General features: G+C 40.7%; 1 protein-coding gene across 1 annotated transcript in view; it reads right to left on the bottom strand.

Moving 5' to 3' along the window:
• Positions 1 to 15,875, bottom strand: part of PSMB7 (proteasome 20S subunit beta 7) — a 53,272-nt gene extending 37,397 nt beyond the window's left edge. The window contains exons 1-5 of the mRNA XM_080927235.1: positions 15,792 to 15,875; positions 15,312 to 15,405; positions 14,115 to 14,212; positions 12,031 to 12,171; positions 6,198 to 6,313 (exon numbers count right to left, since the gene is read on the bottom strand). Of these exons, the coding sequence (XP_080783361.1) occupies positions 6,198 to 6,313; positions 12,031 to 12,171; positions 14,115 to 14,212; positions 15,312 to 15,405; positions 15,792 to 15,853 (511 nt within the window). The 5' untranslated portion in view covers positions 15,854 to 15,875. The remainder of the gene's footprint in view (positions 1 to 6,197; positions 6,314 to 12,030; positions 12,172 to 14,114; positions 14,213 to 15,311; positions 15,406 to 15,791) is intronic.
• Between the last annotated feature and the right edge of the window lie 1,706 nt (positions 15,876 to 17,581).

Below are 17,581 nucleotides of genomic sequence, written 5' to 3' on the forward strand. Positions count from 1 at the left end.
AGCCAGGGAATTATAGACTTAAGATCCAAGCATACATTGACTCTAGAAATGAGCTTGTTTCACAGAACCTCAAAAAAGGCACAGAGAACAACACACGCAGGTAGAAGTGTACAGTGCCCACAGTGCGTTCACATAGACATAACATCTCAGCACCCTAGAAGTATCCAAAATATTAGTAGGTGTGGCCCTAACATTCTCAAGATTAAAAGGCAAGTTCATTCACAGACCTGCCAAAAAATATACTATAGCACAACCTCCAAAACCATAGCAGCTTCATTTAAAACAAACAAGCAAACCCACAAAGGGGATTTCATTCTGCAGAAGTGCAGAAGTCTACCATGCTGCGGTCTCCCATTACCGAGAGAGAGAACCTGAAGTGAGCTTGCGGGCCCAATTTATACTCATTAGGGAAATTCTGACATAGGAGGGCTTTGTCTTACTCTGTCTCTAAGGACATTCCATTACTGGGGCATGGGGGCTTGCTGAAAACTGCTGACTCACTGTCCTTCCTTCAGGTCAGGTGATGGGGTAGTTTACGATTACCTGCCTGAAGCCTGAGATTTTAGGCCTAGTCTCCTGAACTGCCAATTTGAAGTCTGTCATGAAATCAGCCTAGTCTTCTTATTCTCCCATTTCAGTAATGGGTCATCTCCAATCCTTGAGATGTTCCTGAGGTCACTACACTAGCAGCTCTAGGCAGACTTATGTCAAGGAAAGAACCTAGTAACAGCAGAAATGGCCACCCTTTTAACTCGATTGTTTGGAGGTGCTATCTGGTTGAAGACATAAGCTTCATTTTTAAAATAACAGATCTCAGGTTCCAGAAACTAGGTACAAGCAGAACTAGGCCTAAACTCAGGATTTTCATAGCTTCTTCCAGGGTTCTAAGTTACATTTTAGTACTTCCCAAAAGAGACCCTCAGGGTCAGTGGCTGTCTGCACAAAGCTTCCAAGAATGAAGTTTCCTGTACTGGCACAGATCCTTCCTGGCTGTCTCTGACTCACCGGATTCAGGACATAGACAAAATCATAGCAATGCATGATTCTATGGGAATCAACTCTCAATATTTTAAAAAGAGCTTCCAGCAGTGCTTCAGTAATGAGGTCCGTAGACCAGTCTTCTGAGAAGGTATCCAAGAAAGCTAAAGAACTCAATACAGCTGCAGCTAAATCCATTCCTGACTCAGGAACTGAAAATGAATATGGAAGAGACATTTTACCATCCTGAACCATGATAATTTGGTCTGATACAGGATAACTTTCACAATTCTAGTCCTTCAGAGACACCATGTCTGCACAGCAGGCAGAGTAGCACTCACCTGTCCTTCCAGCACTGGGGAGGCAGAAGTAATGGAAAACTTCAAAATAACTTTACAAAAAAAAAATGAAAGGAAGGAAGGAAGGAAGGAAGGAAGGAAGGAAGGAAAAGGGAGAAAAAGAAAGAAGAAAAGGAAAGTGGGAAAAGAGAAAGAGAGAGAAAGAAAAGTGGGAGACATAGCTACCCAAAGGGTGTGTAACATACAGAAAAGGTGATCCTTAACTTCTCCATATGTGGTGGTTTGAATAAGAATGGCCTCTCATGTTCCTGAATGCTTAGTCATCAGGTACATTATTTGAGCAGGATTAATAGGTGTGGCCTTGTTGCAGGAAGTTTCAAAAGTCCACACCAAGCACAACTTTTCTTTCTCCTCTCTGCTTTCAGATCAGGACGTAACTCTCAGATACTGCTCCGTCACCATGTCTTCATGCCACCATCTCCCCAACAGAATGAGAATGGTCTAAAGTTCTGAAACTGCAACCAAGCTCCCAGTTAAATGCTTTCTTTTATAAAAGTTGTCTTGGTCATGAAATCTCCTCACAGCAATAGAACAGTGACCAAGACATCATCCATGTTCCAGTTTACTCTTAGGATTAATCTGTCTGTAAGACAAGACACTGCATTGTTTCTGCCTCTCAGTCTCCATCTTCCAAACTGCTCAGGGCCCCTGTAACTGGGACTTGGTAGGTACATTCCAGTAATTAGGAAACTGTGCACTCAGTTTATCTGGATAGACTGTACCTCAGTGGCCCTCAGAGTGACCCCACATCTTCCCTAATGATGCATACCAATGTTTATTCCTTAAGTTAGTATTCCTAAATTGTCCAAGGGCCTCATTTCCAGGAATGTCATGCTTGAAATGTATTCACGTTAATTCTCTATGTGGATAAGCAGGCAAAATAAAAATTTTATATACCATGCCAATGCTGCCACAAGGAACACTGCCAACCCAACGAAAAGACAGTCCCCAAGCTTCTCCTGACATGACTTCAGTCTGCCTAATAAAGGGAAGCTGGCAAGTTCACAGAATAAGCTAATTAATCTGAGAATTAAATGCCTGCATTTTGTCTATCTAAAAAGAAATGACTAAAACCTTATCTATTTCTTAATTTAAAAAAAAAAAAAAAACTGTCAGAGACTCTTGTCCGGCTTTCACAAATCACATTAGCAGTCTCTTCCAAATTAATTTTCTAAAAGGGATGTCCTTAAACTAAAACTTTAACATTTCCTTTTCTAGCTTATGCACTTCCTCGATGGGTAGAGAAACCTTTGGGAGCCTCTCCCTACATCTGAAGGTCAAACACAACAGTAGGGAAGTATCTTGCCACAGCTGTGCTGCTGCAGGGGGCCTGAGTATTATTGTCACCGTGGTCAATGTGACTGAGACAGGGCCAGACCACAGGGTGGTCACCGTACCCTTCTTCCAGTAAATCCTCTAAAGACCAGGCTTTAGTGAGACATCCAGACCAGTGCCGGGATCATCTGTGCCAGCTGGTCAATGAGAAAGACAGGACAGGTGACATATACTTAATGTAGAAAAGTAGGCTTTGTGCACCTGGCCGGCTGCCCACACTATCCTGTGGGCAGGCAAACTTTTGAAACCCCTTTTTATCAGTGCTTACTGTCAAATCAACAAATGAACAAAAAGAAAAACAAAAAAAAACAACTTATTACAAAGTTTGGCTTCTACTCCTCGTAATAAAGTCAGTTTAAGTAAAATAAAATATAGTTGAAGCATTTGTTTTCTCAAACTATACTAGCAGAAGGCAGAATACACACACACACACACACACACACACACACACCGCCCTGGATGCTCACAACCCAGGAGAACATTACACTGAGGATGGCCCTCGCTTGTGTCATTATTTGAGGTTTAAGCTCATCCAAAATAAGAAGCATGAACTAAAACAAATTTCATCAAATCCTGGCAATTTTAGAGCTCTCCCTTAACAGCTAGAAAAGGGAGAAAGGAAAACCAGCAGAATGAAGACACAAAAACAAACCATCCTAGAAATGGAAGCCAGGCTAGGGAGGAGACACCCACCCAGCACCCATCACAGAACAAGGTTAGGAGAGCACAGAGGCAAAGCCCAGGGCACTATGGGACTGAATTTATGTTTTTACAAAGCTCCCCTTTTCACAATGGACATGGATTGGAAAGAAACAAAAATAAAACCATGTTGTCTAAAGGTCATAGAATTATGAAAAATTCAAAACTGTTTTTGACTCTATTAAACTGTTTCAATAAATATTTGGTTATTGTTGACATGGAAGGTAGCAAATCTACAAAAGGAAAAATCAAAAACAAAAAGAGCAAATAAATATCTTTTGGGAATTTGGACAACTACTTTTACTACTCAGAAGCAAGGCTTAATAGCTTAGTGAGACATCCATGGAGATGGTGCTATCACAGCAACAGTGTTGTACTCGGACTTGCTGGAGAGGGACATCAAAGGTTCAAATCCCAGCTTTGCCACTTGCCAGCTGAGCGATAACTAAATTGCTACATCCCTCTAAGCTTCAGGTTTCTCATCAATAAAATAGCAGCAACAGCATCATCTGCACAGACTTTAACAGAAGATATGGGGCAGCACTCAGCAGACTGCGACTCAGAGACACTACATAAATATGCTTTACTTTTAATAAATTTAAACAATACTAGATTCAATGATAACCAAAAAGGACCAGTCACATGAACACTGCTTTGTGTTGTTTTCTTAAAGCTAAACTGGAGCCATCTACACAGAACAGGATCAACGCTAACTCTACTCTAAAACTGCAAAACTCTAGTCCACAGTGGGCAGCAGCTGAAGTTACCAAGTTCCATACATTCATTGGTACCAACAAATTACAGCAACAAGATTCTGGCAGGTTCTTAAGACAAGATTCCACTTACATGTCACAGATTTTTTGCAGAGACAAAAGAGACAACTTCAGGGAGTGGCAGTGAGAATCTGTTCAAGCGAGAACAAGAGGTTGCTACCACAGAGGTCCAGAATATACACAGAAAAAGAGCTGGAAATGAAACTAAAGAAGGAGCTGCCCAAGAGAAAGAGTTATTGCTACATGGCAGCCAACAGCAGGCAGGCACAGAAGACAGTAAAGAACCAACACCAGGAATGTAGGATCAGCCTGTGGTTTGGCAAACTACCAAGTGCGCTCCACAAATGTCAGGGTCATCCCTCTTGATACCAGACCAGTCTATGGCTTCCACATGCCTGGTCAGAACACCACCTACCTTTCTAAGCCCCTTTCCTGCCAGTTCTCCTTATGGATGTCAGACTGATGGCACACAGCAAATCTAACCCTATTAAGATTAAGACTGCCTAGGGCTAGAAACCCCCAAAACTAAAACATCATGGCCTGCAGCTTCTAGACCCTATTTTTCCTAACCTCTGGCCCTCTGCTGGGCCCCCTAGATAGAACCCTCCCCTAATTCCCCCTTTCTTATCTAGCAGTTGGAGCTAAACCACAAACACAAAAGCCTGACCCATAAACATTGCAACTGTTGTTAAGCCAGGCACTGTTTTAGATTTCCTATGTACTATGTCACTCACAACAGGCTGGTATCACTTGACACTTTACAGGTAGGAAACTAAGGCTCTCCACAGTCACGTGAAAGGGACCCTGTGACTCTAGCTTCAGCGAAGAGCCTCTTGGGCTGGTGAGAGGATTCAGCAGGTAAAAAGCCCTTACCACAAGGTTAGATGACCTGAATATAACCCCCAGAACCCACATAAAGAGAGTACTGACCCCATAAGTTGTTCTCTAACCACGTGTGGCACATGTGTGCCTGCCCACAATATATAAATGTAAGAAATTAGAATGATTTAGAGACTTTCTATCAGTTCCAGCATGTTGAAAGGTATGACTTCGCCTCAGTCTTTCTACCTGCCTAGGGCTCTGTATACTCCAGTATCACCTTCTCCACCTGCCTAGGGCTCTGTATACTCCAGTATCACCTTCTCCACCTGTCTAGGGCTCTGTATACTCCAGTATCACCTTCTCCACCTGCCTAGGGCTCTGTATACTCCAGTATCACCTTCTCTACCTGCCTAGGGCTCTGTATACTCCAGTATCACCTTCTCTACCTGCCTAGGGCTCTGTATACTCCAGTATTACCTTCTCCACCTGCCTAGGGCTCTGTATACTCCAATATCACCTTCTCTACCTGCCTAGGGCTCTGTATACTTCAATATCACCTTCCAGGACCTGCCCACAACTCCTAGATCCTCTCAGGACACTCATTACCTTTTGGTTTTAAATCACTGCAAATTGTCAAATAGGTTGAAGAAGTAACAAAGAGTTCCCACATATCCTTGACCTGGTTTCTCCAAAGTAACACCTGATATGACCACAGTTCAGTATTACCTACACTAGTAGCTTTTATCTGAGTATTTTTCACTTCCTTACATTGCTTCCTTAATACAGTTTTATAGTTGCTTATTATCTGTGGGTATCTAATAAATAAATCCTTATGACCAAGAGTCTTTATCTAAATTTGTTCACTAAATTCTTTATCCAATTATATAAAGAATCTTTTTCTAAAGGTGGGCATGATGGCAAAGTGCTTTAATCTCAGCATTCAAGAAGCATAGACAAGTGGATCTCTGTGAGTTCAAGGGCAGCCTGATCTACAAAATGAGTTCCAGGTCAGCCAGGGCTACACAAGAGAAACCCTGTCTCAAAACATGCCCCCCCCCCCAATTCTTTTTTACATCACCTCCCAAGTTAACAACCCATGGTAGGCACTAGATAAATAGTAGCTAAGTAACATCACTGAAATGCACTGCTGCCTCCCTTAAGAATAATAGAAATAGCTCTCCAAAAGACCAATCTGTTTATGAGTCTGAAGCAAGAAAAACGTAACACTCACCCATGGTGACATACGGCAATTTATCAGTTGATCCATGAGGATAGATGCTGTAGAGATGAGGTCCAGTAACATCTACTCCCCCCAAAACTAGGGCTGCACCAATGTAACCTTGATACCTGGTGATCAGAAGAGACACAAGGGAAGAATTGAGTCCTGAGTCACTTAGCTTTTGCAAAAATGCTGCACAAATCAGACAAGAGTCTTCCTTACATGTTTCACTAAGGAGTTGTTGCCTGCATAGGAACCAGGCAGGGAACTAAAATCAGTTGAACATCTACAATTAGCTACTGTAAATTGTGTGCAATATACTACACATGACTCATTTCAGATCTGACACACAGCCACCTTTTTAAAAGCACTATCATTCCCATTTTAATAAAAAAAGGAAAAATAAAACAAACAGAAGAAACACAAAACAAAAAAACACAAAAACAAAAATCTCTTAAGTTCTCTTAAGAGACATAGAGAACTTGTTATTCCATAGACTATCAGCACTGAATAAGCTACCAAGTTAGTTAGCAGAGAGGAGCTGCTAAATTCAAGCCATCCACTTCTTCTAACAAGCAGTCTCAACACACAATGGTTCATGTCACAACACCTTTTCCCTCTGAATAAACCCACCACATAATAATCGCAGAGGCTAACAAGTAAAACAGGAAACTGGTATGTCCTTTGGGGACACACAGAACTCCATCATGGTCTATGAAGCTGCTGGTGACCCACAGAATAAGGCTATAGTTGTTCAGGAACACAAACAAAAGAATGTCCCACCCACCTTCCCTCCGTAACTACGCACTCAGGTCTTGGACATTTGCTCGACACTTTACCTCAGTGCTCATGTCTACAGATCCCTTTCCCTGGACTGGCTCAGTTTTTTACCAAGACGACTGCTGTACCTGATGAACATGTTGAATTTAAAGTTTTCCACTCTAAACCTTTCAATCAACACATCTTAAAACTTGCCATACACTAAAACACAAATAGGAGCAAAGCCATCATTTCCATCGGGAAGAGCTACATGACACCCAGAAGCACAACTGTGAAGTCCGGGTACCAAACTGATGATAATATTCCATTTTAAAGGGAAAATTCAAGGATAGGAAAGAATTCTAGGAGCAGCAATGATGAGAAGCCAGAAATGGCTCAGCAGATACAGGCCTCCAAGGGTGTTTGTACCAGAACCTACACCCCCCCCACCGACACAAAATATTAAGAACAAATTTAAAAGAGTATTTATTTATTTTACAAGTCACAGCCAAAAGAGGGCTCAGAGGCCCTAACTATGAAAACATCTGGCCCGAGGCTTGTTGGCAGCAGGGTCAAGACCGGAGCCTGAGACACTGCACAGAAAGTTTGACACATGCCCACCGATGCTGAGCCGTCTGGTCTACTGCCTGCTGAGGACGTTATCTGAATAAAGCCCATTGCCTTCCAGACTAAAATACTGCTGCATACCTTTAAAAAAAATCTAAAGTATTTAGACAAATGACTGGCATCCTTAAAATCTGAATCAAAGGGCTAGGGGTAAATTTCAATGGTAGAGCATTTGCCCAGCACATACAAGGTCTAGGCTGGAACTCCAACACTAAAACAACACAAATGCCCTGATCCAAAAAGCCTACTTACAGAACTCCAGCCAAAGAATACAGTCAGAGAAATAAATATTCAGAAATGTGTTTAATCACAGCACTGTTAGTGATGTAAAAAAAAGACGAAGAAATGGCTGAATGAAGTATTATACACACAGAATATAATATGAACACTAAAAACCATACCTTTTCTTATACACTATTAATAATACCATGATCTTTCAGTTTTGATAATGTGTATCAAAGGCTAAATCTGCCCTTATGAATCATGGAATTTTTTGGAACCAAGGAATTTATTCTAAAATACAGCCTGAGAAATTATGCAACCACCCAAATATTTGTGAAAATATCTTCAAATTGACCATATCATTAACATTCAAAAGCTGATTAATATAACATGAGACTGACAACACTAATATATATACTTCTATTACTATATAATTAATATAATTATATATTAATATAATTAGCATAATATTACTGATAGGTGGTACTTAAAAATTTGTGGGTCAGATCTCTTTGAGAATTTACTAAAAATCAGCCTTCGACTCTAACAGGTATTCATTCACTTAAGTATTTTCTGATTTCGTGTGGTGCTGGATCTCTAGAACTCTTCTCTGGGCTGGAGAGAACTGAGTCTGGGCTCTCTACTAATCAATGCAGCACTGTATGCTGGGTAAGCTACAAAGCACAGTGAATGTCCTAGCATGCCATTCCTGTTAATGCATACACATGAAGCTGTAGCTGAAAAAACAAACAAAAAGCCCCATTATCAATTCCATCACCAGCCTTGCTTTTTACTTTTCAGATTATTACACTCACATACTTACTGTGTTGTGAGTGTCTATGTAGATGCATAAGTACCATATTGTACATATGGAGGTCAGTAGACAACAGAAATTTGTTCTCTCCTCCAGCATGTGGAGTCTGGGACTGTTAAACTCAGACTTTCAAACTTGGCAGCAGGACCTGCTAAGCTAGTCAGCCCTTCTTTCTTTATCCTTTTCTCCATCATAAGTCAATGAGACAAAAACTATCACTGGCATTTTCCAAGGGTAAAAATAAGACAAGGCTGAAGAAATGTCTTAAGTTAGGAGTGCTTGATGCTTACAGAGCACGTGAGCTAAGTTCTCAGTATCCACAGCAGGTGACTTACAACTGCCTGTAACTCCAGTTCTAGGAATCAAGTGCTCTCCTTTGGCCTCTGTGCAGGACTCTGTGTGTGTGTGTGTGTGTGTGTGTATGTATGTGTGTACGTGTGTATTTGCAAACACAAATAAAAACAAAACAAAAAAAAGTAACATGACCCAACAAAGTTACAGCTGGCAAATCTTGACCCAAAGCACTTACGTCAAATACAAAGCCTTCCCCCACCACCACCACTCTCACTTCATGTAATTCACCCAAAATATCACCAGATATAAAGGACATAATATCTTGGTTTAAATTTATTTAAAAATTTCTCAAAACATTAGATAAAATTGAACTCTGGTCAAGCCTGGTAATGCAAAACCTTTAATGCCAGCTCTTGAGAGGAGGCAGCAGATCTTTAAGTTCGAGGCCAGCCTGATCTACACAGCAGGTGCCAGGTCAACCAGAGATACATTAGGACCCTGTCTCACAAAATTAAGTAAATAAATAACCTTTATAAACTGTACTAAATAAAAATGAAGCAATGGAAAGAAAAAAAAGTGCAACTACAGAATTCTTAAGTCATATTAGAGATTAATAGTTTGCTAAATAGTTTGGAGAAATTTCTTAAAAACAAATGTAAAAACTGTATGTAATAGGCCATATGATCCACCAGGGGGAGCTTTATGTTTAAAATTAGTATCTATAATTTTTTTAAATCCGTCATAAATGATCAGCTGGTCTCATGCTGTAACTGAAGGGTTAGTTGATAGTAATAATTCCCCTGCATTAGCACGATGGCCTCATATGAGGAGGAGAGCGGCAGAGGAGAGTTAAGGCTCTAGCTCAGGATCTCTCATCTGTAAAGTGGGAACTAAATCACTAACCTCCCTGCACAGACACCACAGAGAATGCAGAGCTATCCTACAAGGACCTTAAACTCTCAGGAAAGCCAGAGGACAGAGCAACACACCGTAGGGCTATGACAAATACATTCCAATGCCGAAGGTGACACTGACCACAAAAATCCCTAAAAGTTATTGTCACATCATTCTAATTTTTTAAAAAAGAACAGAAATTTGTATTTTTATTTTAAAATCTCCCAATTTATAATTATTGGCTACTATTTTGCTTTAAATGCCATGTGACCTATATAAACCTCTTTAGGTCAATGGCCTCATAACATTCATGGGAAAAGGTGTCTGATGCTCACTTCTCACATAAGGAAAGGAAGGAATATACTAAGGGTAAAGCAGGTCTCAGAATGAAAATCGGCACTATTTTCACTGTAATAGACTTGTGAGGGCTTTTCTTGGTGGTCAGCACACCTGGGAAGAGGAAACCTCATTTGAAGAACTACCTCTACTAGACTGACACTTTTTTTATTACTAATATGTAGGAGGGCCCAGCCCTCTACTGGCAGTACTATTCCTAGGTATGTGGTTCTGAACTATAAAAAAAATCTATCTAGCTGGGCAGTGGTGGTACATACCTTTAATCCCAGCATCTAGGAGACAGAGGCAGGTGGATCTCTGAATTTGAGGCCACCGTGGTCTACAGAGAAAGTTCCAGGACAGCCAGAGCTGCATAGAGAAACCCTGTATAGGGGAGGAAAATCAAGCTAAGAAAGTCAGTGGGAGCAAGCCAGTAAGTAAGCAGTGTTCCTCTGTGGTTTCTGTTTCAGGCTCTGACCTTCTGACCTGAGTTCCTGTCTTGGTTCCCCTGGAACACTGGCTGTAACCTGTAAAATGAAGGAAACCCTTTCCTTCCCAAGTTGTCTTCAGTAAGGATATTTATCACAGCAACTGAAAAGCAACTAGAAAAATATTGCTTCCCACTTATGTAGCACACATGAGAAAACCAACTTACATTTTAAAACATCAAAACCTCTACAAACATAAAGTAATAACATGACTATTAATGGGGAGAAAACAAAACTTGTATGAACTGTGTGTGGGAGTTAGCACAGAATGAAGTTTAGAAATCCGTATGCATACATATGTAATATATTTGCAAATGTATATATGCATATATTTGTGCTTATTACATATTATGTAAACTGCCTGGCTTACACGTATTTATTTGAAACAGGGGACAGTAATATTAACTCAAAGTTAAAGGAAAAACATAAAAAAAGTGCCTAAAATACTTCATTTTAACAAGGGTCTGCAGGGCCAAGTGAGAGAGACAGGCTGGGTAAAAAAATCAGTATTATTTTACCCACTAATACATGACAAGTCACTTCTTACTGTATTGTTACTTTGCTGCTAAAAAGGGAAACAAAAAAGAAACAGTTGTGTTAGCTTTTAATCCCAGCACTCAGGAGGAGGCAGAGGCAGGTGGATCTCTGAAAGTTTGAGGCCAGCTTGGTCTACAGAGAGTTCACACCAACAAGCTACACAGAGAAACCCTGTCTCGGAAAACAAGAATGAATAAACAAAGAAACAAAAAGTTGTGTTTAAATGGTGGGAAAAGAATAGAATGTACAAGACAACTCAAAGTATAGTTTTACTGTAAGCAAAAGTGGCCTTATCCAGTAGTATCTCAATGCTTCAAGAAAGTACTACACTGTCCACAATTCAGGGCAAATCATCCCCACATGATACATCAGACCACATAATCCATTTCATTATCAAATGCTTTAAAAATTAAAAATAGCTTTCTAATTGATTTCTGGAACAAAGTATGTTCTTTCCCTAGTTTCCAGGCATCTATGTGCTAAAAAATCTAAGGTTTAAAAATAAGAAAGAAGGGACTGAAGAGATGGCTCAGTGGTTAAGAATACTGACTGTTCTTCCAGAGGTCCTGAGTTCAATTCCCAGCAACCACATGGTGGCTCACAACCATCTGTAATGGGATCCAATGCCCTCTTCTGGTGTGTCTGAAGACAGTGATGATGTACTCACATGCATAAAATAAATAAACCTTTGGAAAAAAGGAAGGAAGAAAGGAAGGAAGGAAAAAAGGAAGGAAGGAAGGAAGGAAGGAAGGAAGGAAAAAAGGGAAGAAAGAAAGAAAGAAAGAAAGAAAGAAAGAAAGAAAGAAAGAAAGAAAGAAAGAAAGAAAGAAAGAAGAAAATAGATTCTACAGAAGTCTACACCCTGGAACCTTACCTGAAAAGCATCTGCTTCAACATCCGATTAGCTGTAACAACTCTCGGAAGGCGGCCAGTGGTGAGAGAGTGGAGCTCCAAATTGGAAGAAATAAGCTGGGTCGTCATGTCGGTGTCTGCAGCTGTCCCAGCCCCACAGCAACTGAAAAATACCACAAACACATCATTGGCATTCAATTACCAGAGTTCAATTAGAAGTAGAGTCTCTAGGTTAACGCCACAAAGTTCAAGTACATGAGAGGTGTTCTGAGTAGTCTGCGATGCAGTTTCTGTCTAAACAACCTTAAACTTAAAATTGAGGACACAAAACTAATTATGTAAAAATATATTATCTATGGTGCAATGGGACATTTCAAATAATCCATTTCTCTACCCCAGACTGTATGTTTTAGTGCTATTACAAGTGCAACCAAGTTGTACAAAAAAAGAAGGCAGTGTGTTAAAGTCTTACATTCAATATTAACACTAGACAGTCTTGATTTATTATTTCAGAACTGAGTAAAAACAAAAATAGAAGAGAAATTATAATATACTATAAAATAACACAGGTACAGTCGGGTATGAGAAGATAGAGAATAAAGCAATTAGTTCCTGTTTGTGTTTACTGTGTGTGTAACACACACTTGTACCATATAAGCATGTGGCAGAGAGAAAATATCTTTCAGAATTTGGTTCTGTCCTTCCACTATGTAGATAAAAGGATCCAACTCAAATCAGGATTGGTGGCAACCAGCCTCACCTAATGAACCACCTCACTAGCCCTGAAAAGAATGAATTCTGAGTGTTAATGCAAGGGGTTTTGTTTGTTTGAAGCTGGCTTTGGAAGAACAGAAATTAGACTAAAAGGAGAAAGGAGAAAAGTGTTTTTACTCTGTTTTTTAAATCTTATTTATTTCTGTATGTGCATGTATCTGAATGTATGTGTGAAAGTCTGCATACATCTGTGTGGAGGTACTCTCAGAAACCCCCACCAAAAGGGCATTGGATCCTCTGGAACTAGAATTACAGGTGTTTCTGAGCAGCCTGAAGTAAGTGCCGGAATCCAAACGCTGGTCCTTATGCTTGAGCAATGAGGGCTCTTAACTGCTCTTACCCTGGGAAGGATGTTTTTAACCAGAGCCACTGACATAAGCAAAGAAGAAACAGCTTATATGTAAGAGGAATAAGAATAAGAACATAAGAGAAAGACACTGGAACATAAGCTGCCTGACGGGTAGTACAATTCTCAAATATCACATGAGAATTTCAAGTTTACCTAGAAAATAATGAAGAAGCACAATGTCTCTCAAAAAGCTTTTAAAGAGGAAGATGGCATGATCAGCTTTGCACTTTACAGATGTATGGCAGAAGAATGAACATTAGTAAAGAAACCAGAAGTAGATCCTGAAAGATAGTCTCTTGCTTTCATGACACAAGTGCGTGACAGACACACATACATACACACACACCACTGTAAAAACAAACAAAAAGGAACTAATTGCTTTGTTCTCCATCTTCCTGTTGTACCTCTGCTATTTTATGGTCTATTATAATTTTCTCTTCCATTTTTTCTTTACTCGGTTCTGGGAAAAAAAAAAAATCAAGACTGTCCAGCTAAAACCATCCAGCTGAGAAAAAACAAACTAACAGATAAACAAAGGTCACAGCAGAGAGGAAAACAGGAGAGAATAGATTCAAGAGGCACATGGGAAGCAGAACTTTCGACCAACCCAAAGACTAAAGCAATAGTACAACTTGGCCATGAGTACAGGTGACAAGTTATGTTTTGAGCAATTTCTTTGACAAAGTCTCATTTACCCTAGATTAGCCTCAAATTCACTATGAAGCCAAGGATGACCTTGAACTCCTGATCTTCACCACCATTTCCCATTTTCTGCAGTACTGATGATAGAGCTCAGGACTCTGTGCACACTACATACTACACACTACCAGCTGACATACACCCCAGCCCAGAAACACATCTAAGAGAGTTAGAAAACACAGTCTCAACAACACACAGGTTGCAGAGAGGATGCTTGTAATGGTCCATTTTTAGTCTCAACATGCCAAAAGATTTTAGATTAGTTCAAATACATCAAAACTTACTAAATATTAGGAGATATGAAGTGAATTTTTGAACAGTTTTTGTCAGCAACAACCATCCCTTCAGTTGCTCTTGTGTCTGCTCCAAGAACTATGCCATCCTATTTTTAGAGAGAAAAAGTTTTCAACAATTTACACACATAAGGTATTATATAAGAAAAACAATGTCGGCCATTCTCTACTCCCATAATTCCATATCCCCAGTCAAAATTCCTACCAAAACTATTGTCCTACATTTTCAGCACATCCTTAATAAATGTTAATGGCTAAATCCTGAGGTGATTAAGACCTATTTTCATCTCAAACCAAGGCTCAGATTCAGTCAATTGCTTACAAATCACGGGAGCTAAACTGAAAATAAAAAAATGTAGAATGAAGACCCACAATCTTTCCAACAAAATAGCTACTTCTAGGTCAGTAAGGTTGTTTGGCAAGTAAAAAACACTAGACCTGCAAGCCTGGAAAACTGACTTCTATCGAAAAAACCCACATGAAGCTTAGAATGGATTCCACCAAGCTGTTCTCTGACCTCTACTCTTTTCCCATAGCATATGTACACATACATACGCAGGAAAAATTACGGAAACAGCCACCTGTTAGTTTTGAAATTAGTTTTGAAAACATTAATCACAAGCCTTTATGATCTTTACAGTTTATTTCAGGATTTATCTCCATTTGATGGATGGAGATTTAACCCTGTGAAGAAAGCTGAGGGCAGAGGGGCCTGTCTATAATCACTTAATCCCAACATTCCGGAAGTAGAAGCAGGTGAATCTCTGCCCGATTAGCAGCCCGATCTACACGGTATGTTCCAGGGCGCAGTGAGGGCCATATAATGAGACACCGTCTCAAAATAGGAGAGGGAAGGGGGCGAGAAGACTGAACTGCCCAAGCTGTTCAACAGCAGTATCAAAGCATTAAACATCTAGACAAATCAATTAATCCCAAATTCTGTGCTTTCCCATTATATCATCCTACTTTCTAAAGTACCTTAGGAAAAGCCAAATTGCCCGAATGTCTAAAACTTCAAAATTAGTAAATACAAACTGTTTAACCTGTAAACCCTCCTGATTAAAGCATTTCTTAATAAAATCGTTTTTCATGATGCATCCTGACATTTGCACTGGCAGATCTCGCTGGAATCTTGAGTCCAAGTGGTCCAACTGCTGTTAATAGGTCAGTCGGCCTACGTCAGCTTACCTTATAAACCACCCCCGCGATGGTAGTGCCAGTTTTCCGAGCTTTCGGAAGCTTGAACCCTTTTTTTGCAAAATCAGCTTCCAAGATGGCATTCCTAAGGGAAGGTACAGAAATCAAGCGTTAAGAGCACAAGACTGCGAAGAGTGGGTGCTTAAGAGGGAAATCAGTTTGCTCCACCCTAGTCTGTTCACTGGATTCTCCTAACATCAGCACCATCCTCGAAGAATTTCAGATCGGGGCTATGACCCCCGTCCACTGAAGACAAAGAAAGGACCAAATCCTTACACACCACAGACAAGGGGAGAGGGCCGCACCGGCCTCAGAAGCAGCCCACGCTGGGGCCCGAATCCCTGAGTCACACGGCCGCGGGTACCATCCTCACGCTCGCCTCACGCCCCCGACTCAGGCCGCAGCCCAGCTCCGACCCGGGATACAGAGCTCCTATTCCGGTTCCGATCGCGCCCTCGGGCATGAACATACCTGCGGCAGTTATCAAAAGAAAAGCCTCCGACCGGTGCCTGAAACACCGACACCGCCGCCATCGTTCCAACGAAGTGTTTCCGGGCCGAGGGCGGAGCGACCAAGAAGAACACTTCCGGCGCTGCGAAAGAACCGGATGAAAGGGCGGGGCAAATTTCGAACGGGCTCAATCTGGACATAGAGTTCCCGAGTTCTCACTTCCTAGAGAGGCTCGGATCTTTGAAGTATTTTGCCTCAAATCCTGGGGAAGGGAAACTGACGACCAGTCGAAGGGATGGATATTTGTTAAGTGATAAATAGAATTGTCCCAATTACCAAAACTCCTGACGCTCGGACCAGATCTGTTTCTACCGTGAAATTAAAATCCGGAGTGTTTCAGGGACATCCACATGCCCCAGGTCCCAGGCAAAGTCTCTGAGTTAGTTCCTTCAACTCCCTTATTTCCTCCTGTGTAGCAGAGCTTTCACCTTCCTCAGAAAGTCAGACAGACACATGAAACGGTGTTTCATGCTATGAGTTATGAGAAAAATGCAACCCCGAAACCCCAATGAGATACTACTTTGGACCCACTACAATGATGGAGTCGGACATAGACAATTACCAGTGTTGGAGAGAATGTATAAAGTTACCTCTCGTGTGTGACAGGTGGGAATGTAAAATGGTCATCTGCTCCGGAAAATGAATTGGATCTTAAACCAAAAATCATCACTGTCATATGTACCCAGAAGAACTGGAAAGCTAAGTTCATAAATGCTTTTACACAAATGTGCACAGCAACAAGGTTCATAACAGGCAAATCTGGAAACATCACGAATACCCATTGACGGATGAATGAATAAACTGAATGTGCTCTATCACCACAGTGGAATAAACACACATTAAGCCATAAAAGGGAAGGAAATTCAATATCTATTAAAACAGGGTGAACCTTTAAAACAATTTGCTAAATATAAAGAGGGTAGGCATGGGGGGGACACATTGTGTAATCACATTCACATGTGATATGCATGCACATTCATGTGGTTATCATGTTCACATGCCTGTGAGTGCATGTATATGGATTAATGTTTGGAGTCTTCCATCACTCTCCACCTTCCTCTTTGAGGCATAGTCTCTCAACTGAACCCAGAACTCACCAATACCAGATGGTTAGCCATCTTGCTGAGCCAACTTATACGGCTGCCTGCATTTACATGGATCCTGGGGATTCGAACTCCAGTCCTCATGCTTGCATAGCTCTTCAACCTCTCTCCATCTCCCAGTCCTATATGGTTCCATTTGGATGACGTATATCAAAACAGGCAAATCTGTAGAATCATAAAGTGAATTGGTAGTTGTTAGGGCTGAAGAAGAAGCACTGGATTGTTCAATGGGCTTGGAGTTCATAATGTTACTCAGCATAATGAATGCAGTGTTGTGTGAATTTTAACAACATCTCCTACTGATGGAAATGTAAGGCTTGCTACAGAAGTCAGGAAAAATTTTTAAACTTACTTAGACAATAAGTGACACCCTCCGTGACTGTGAAATGAATTCATTTACAAGTAGTTATTAAGCACCTAATATGTGCCTAGCATGGTTTTAGCTGAAGATAGATGAACAAAAGAATGCATGGCATCCCAAGGGTCTAGAACAAGTGTCTCAACTATGTTTTTAGTAAATGTTCACTAAAAATTAAGTTCTATCTGATTGCATCTCTGGGTCTTTTGAAATAAAGAAAGTAAATTCTAATTGTGAAGCCCTATCCCCCTTCAGTTGAGACTATGCTAAGAGAGTGAGTCCTAATCCAG

Source organism: Micromys minutus, assembly GCF_963924665.1.
Source record: "Micromys minutus genome assembly, chromosome: 13".
Classification (NCBI taxonomy): domain Eukaryota; kingdom Metazoa; phylum Chordata; class Mammalia; order Rodentia; family Muridae; genus Micromys; species Micromys minutus.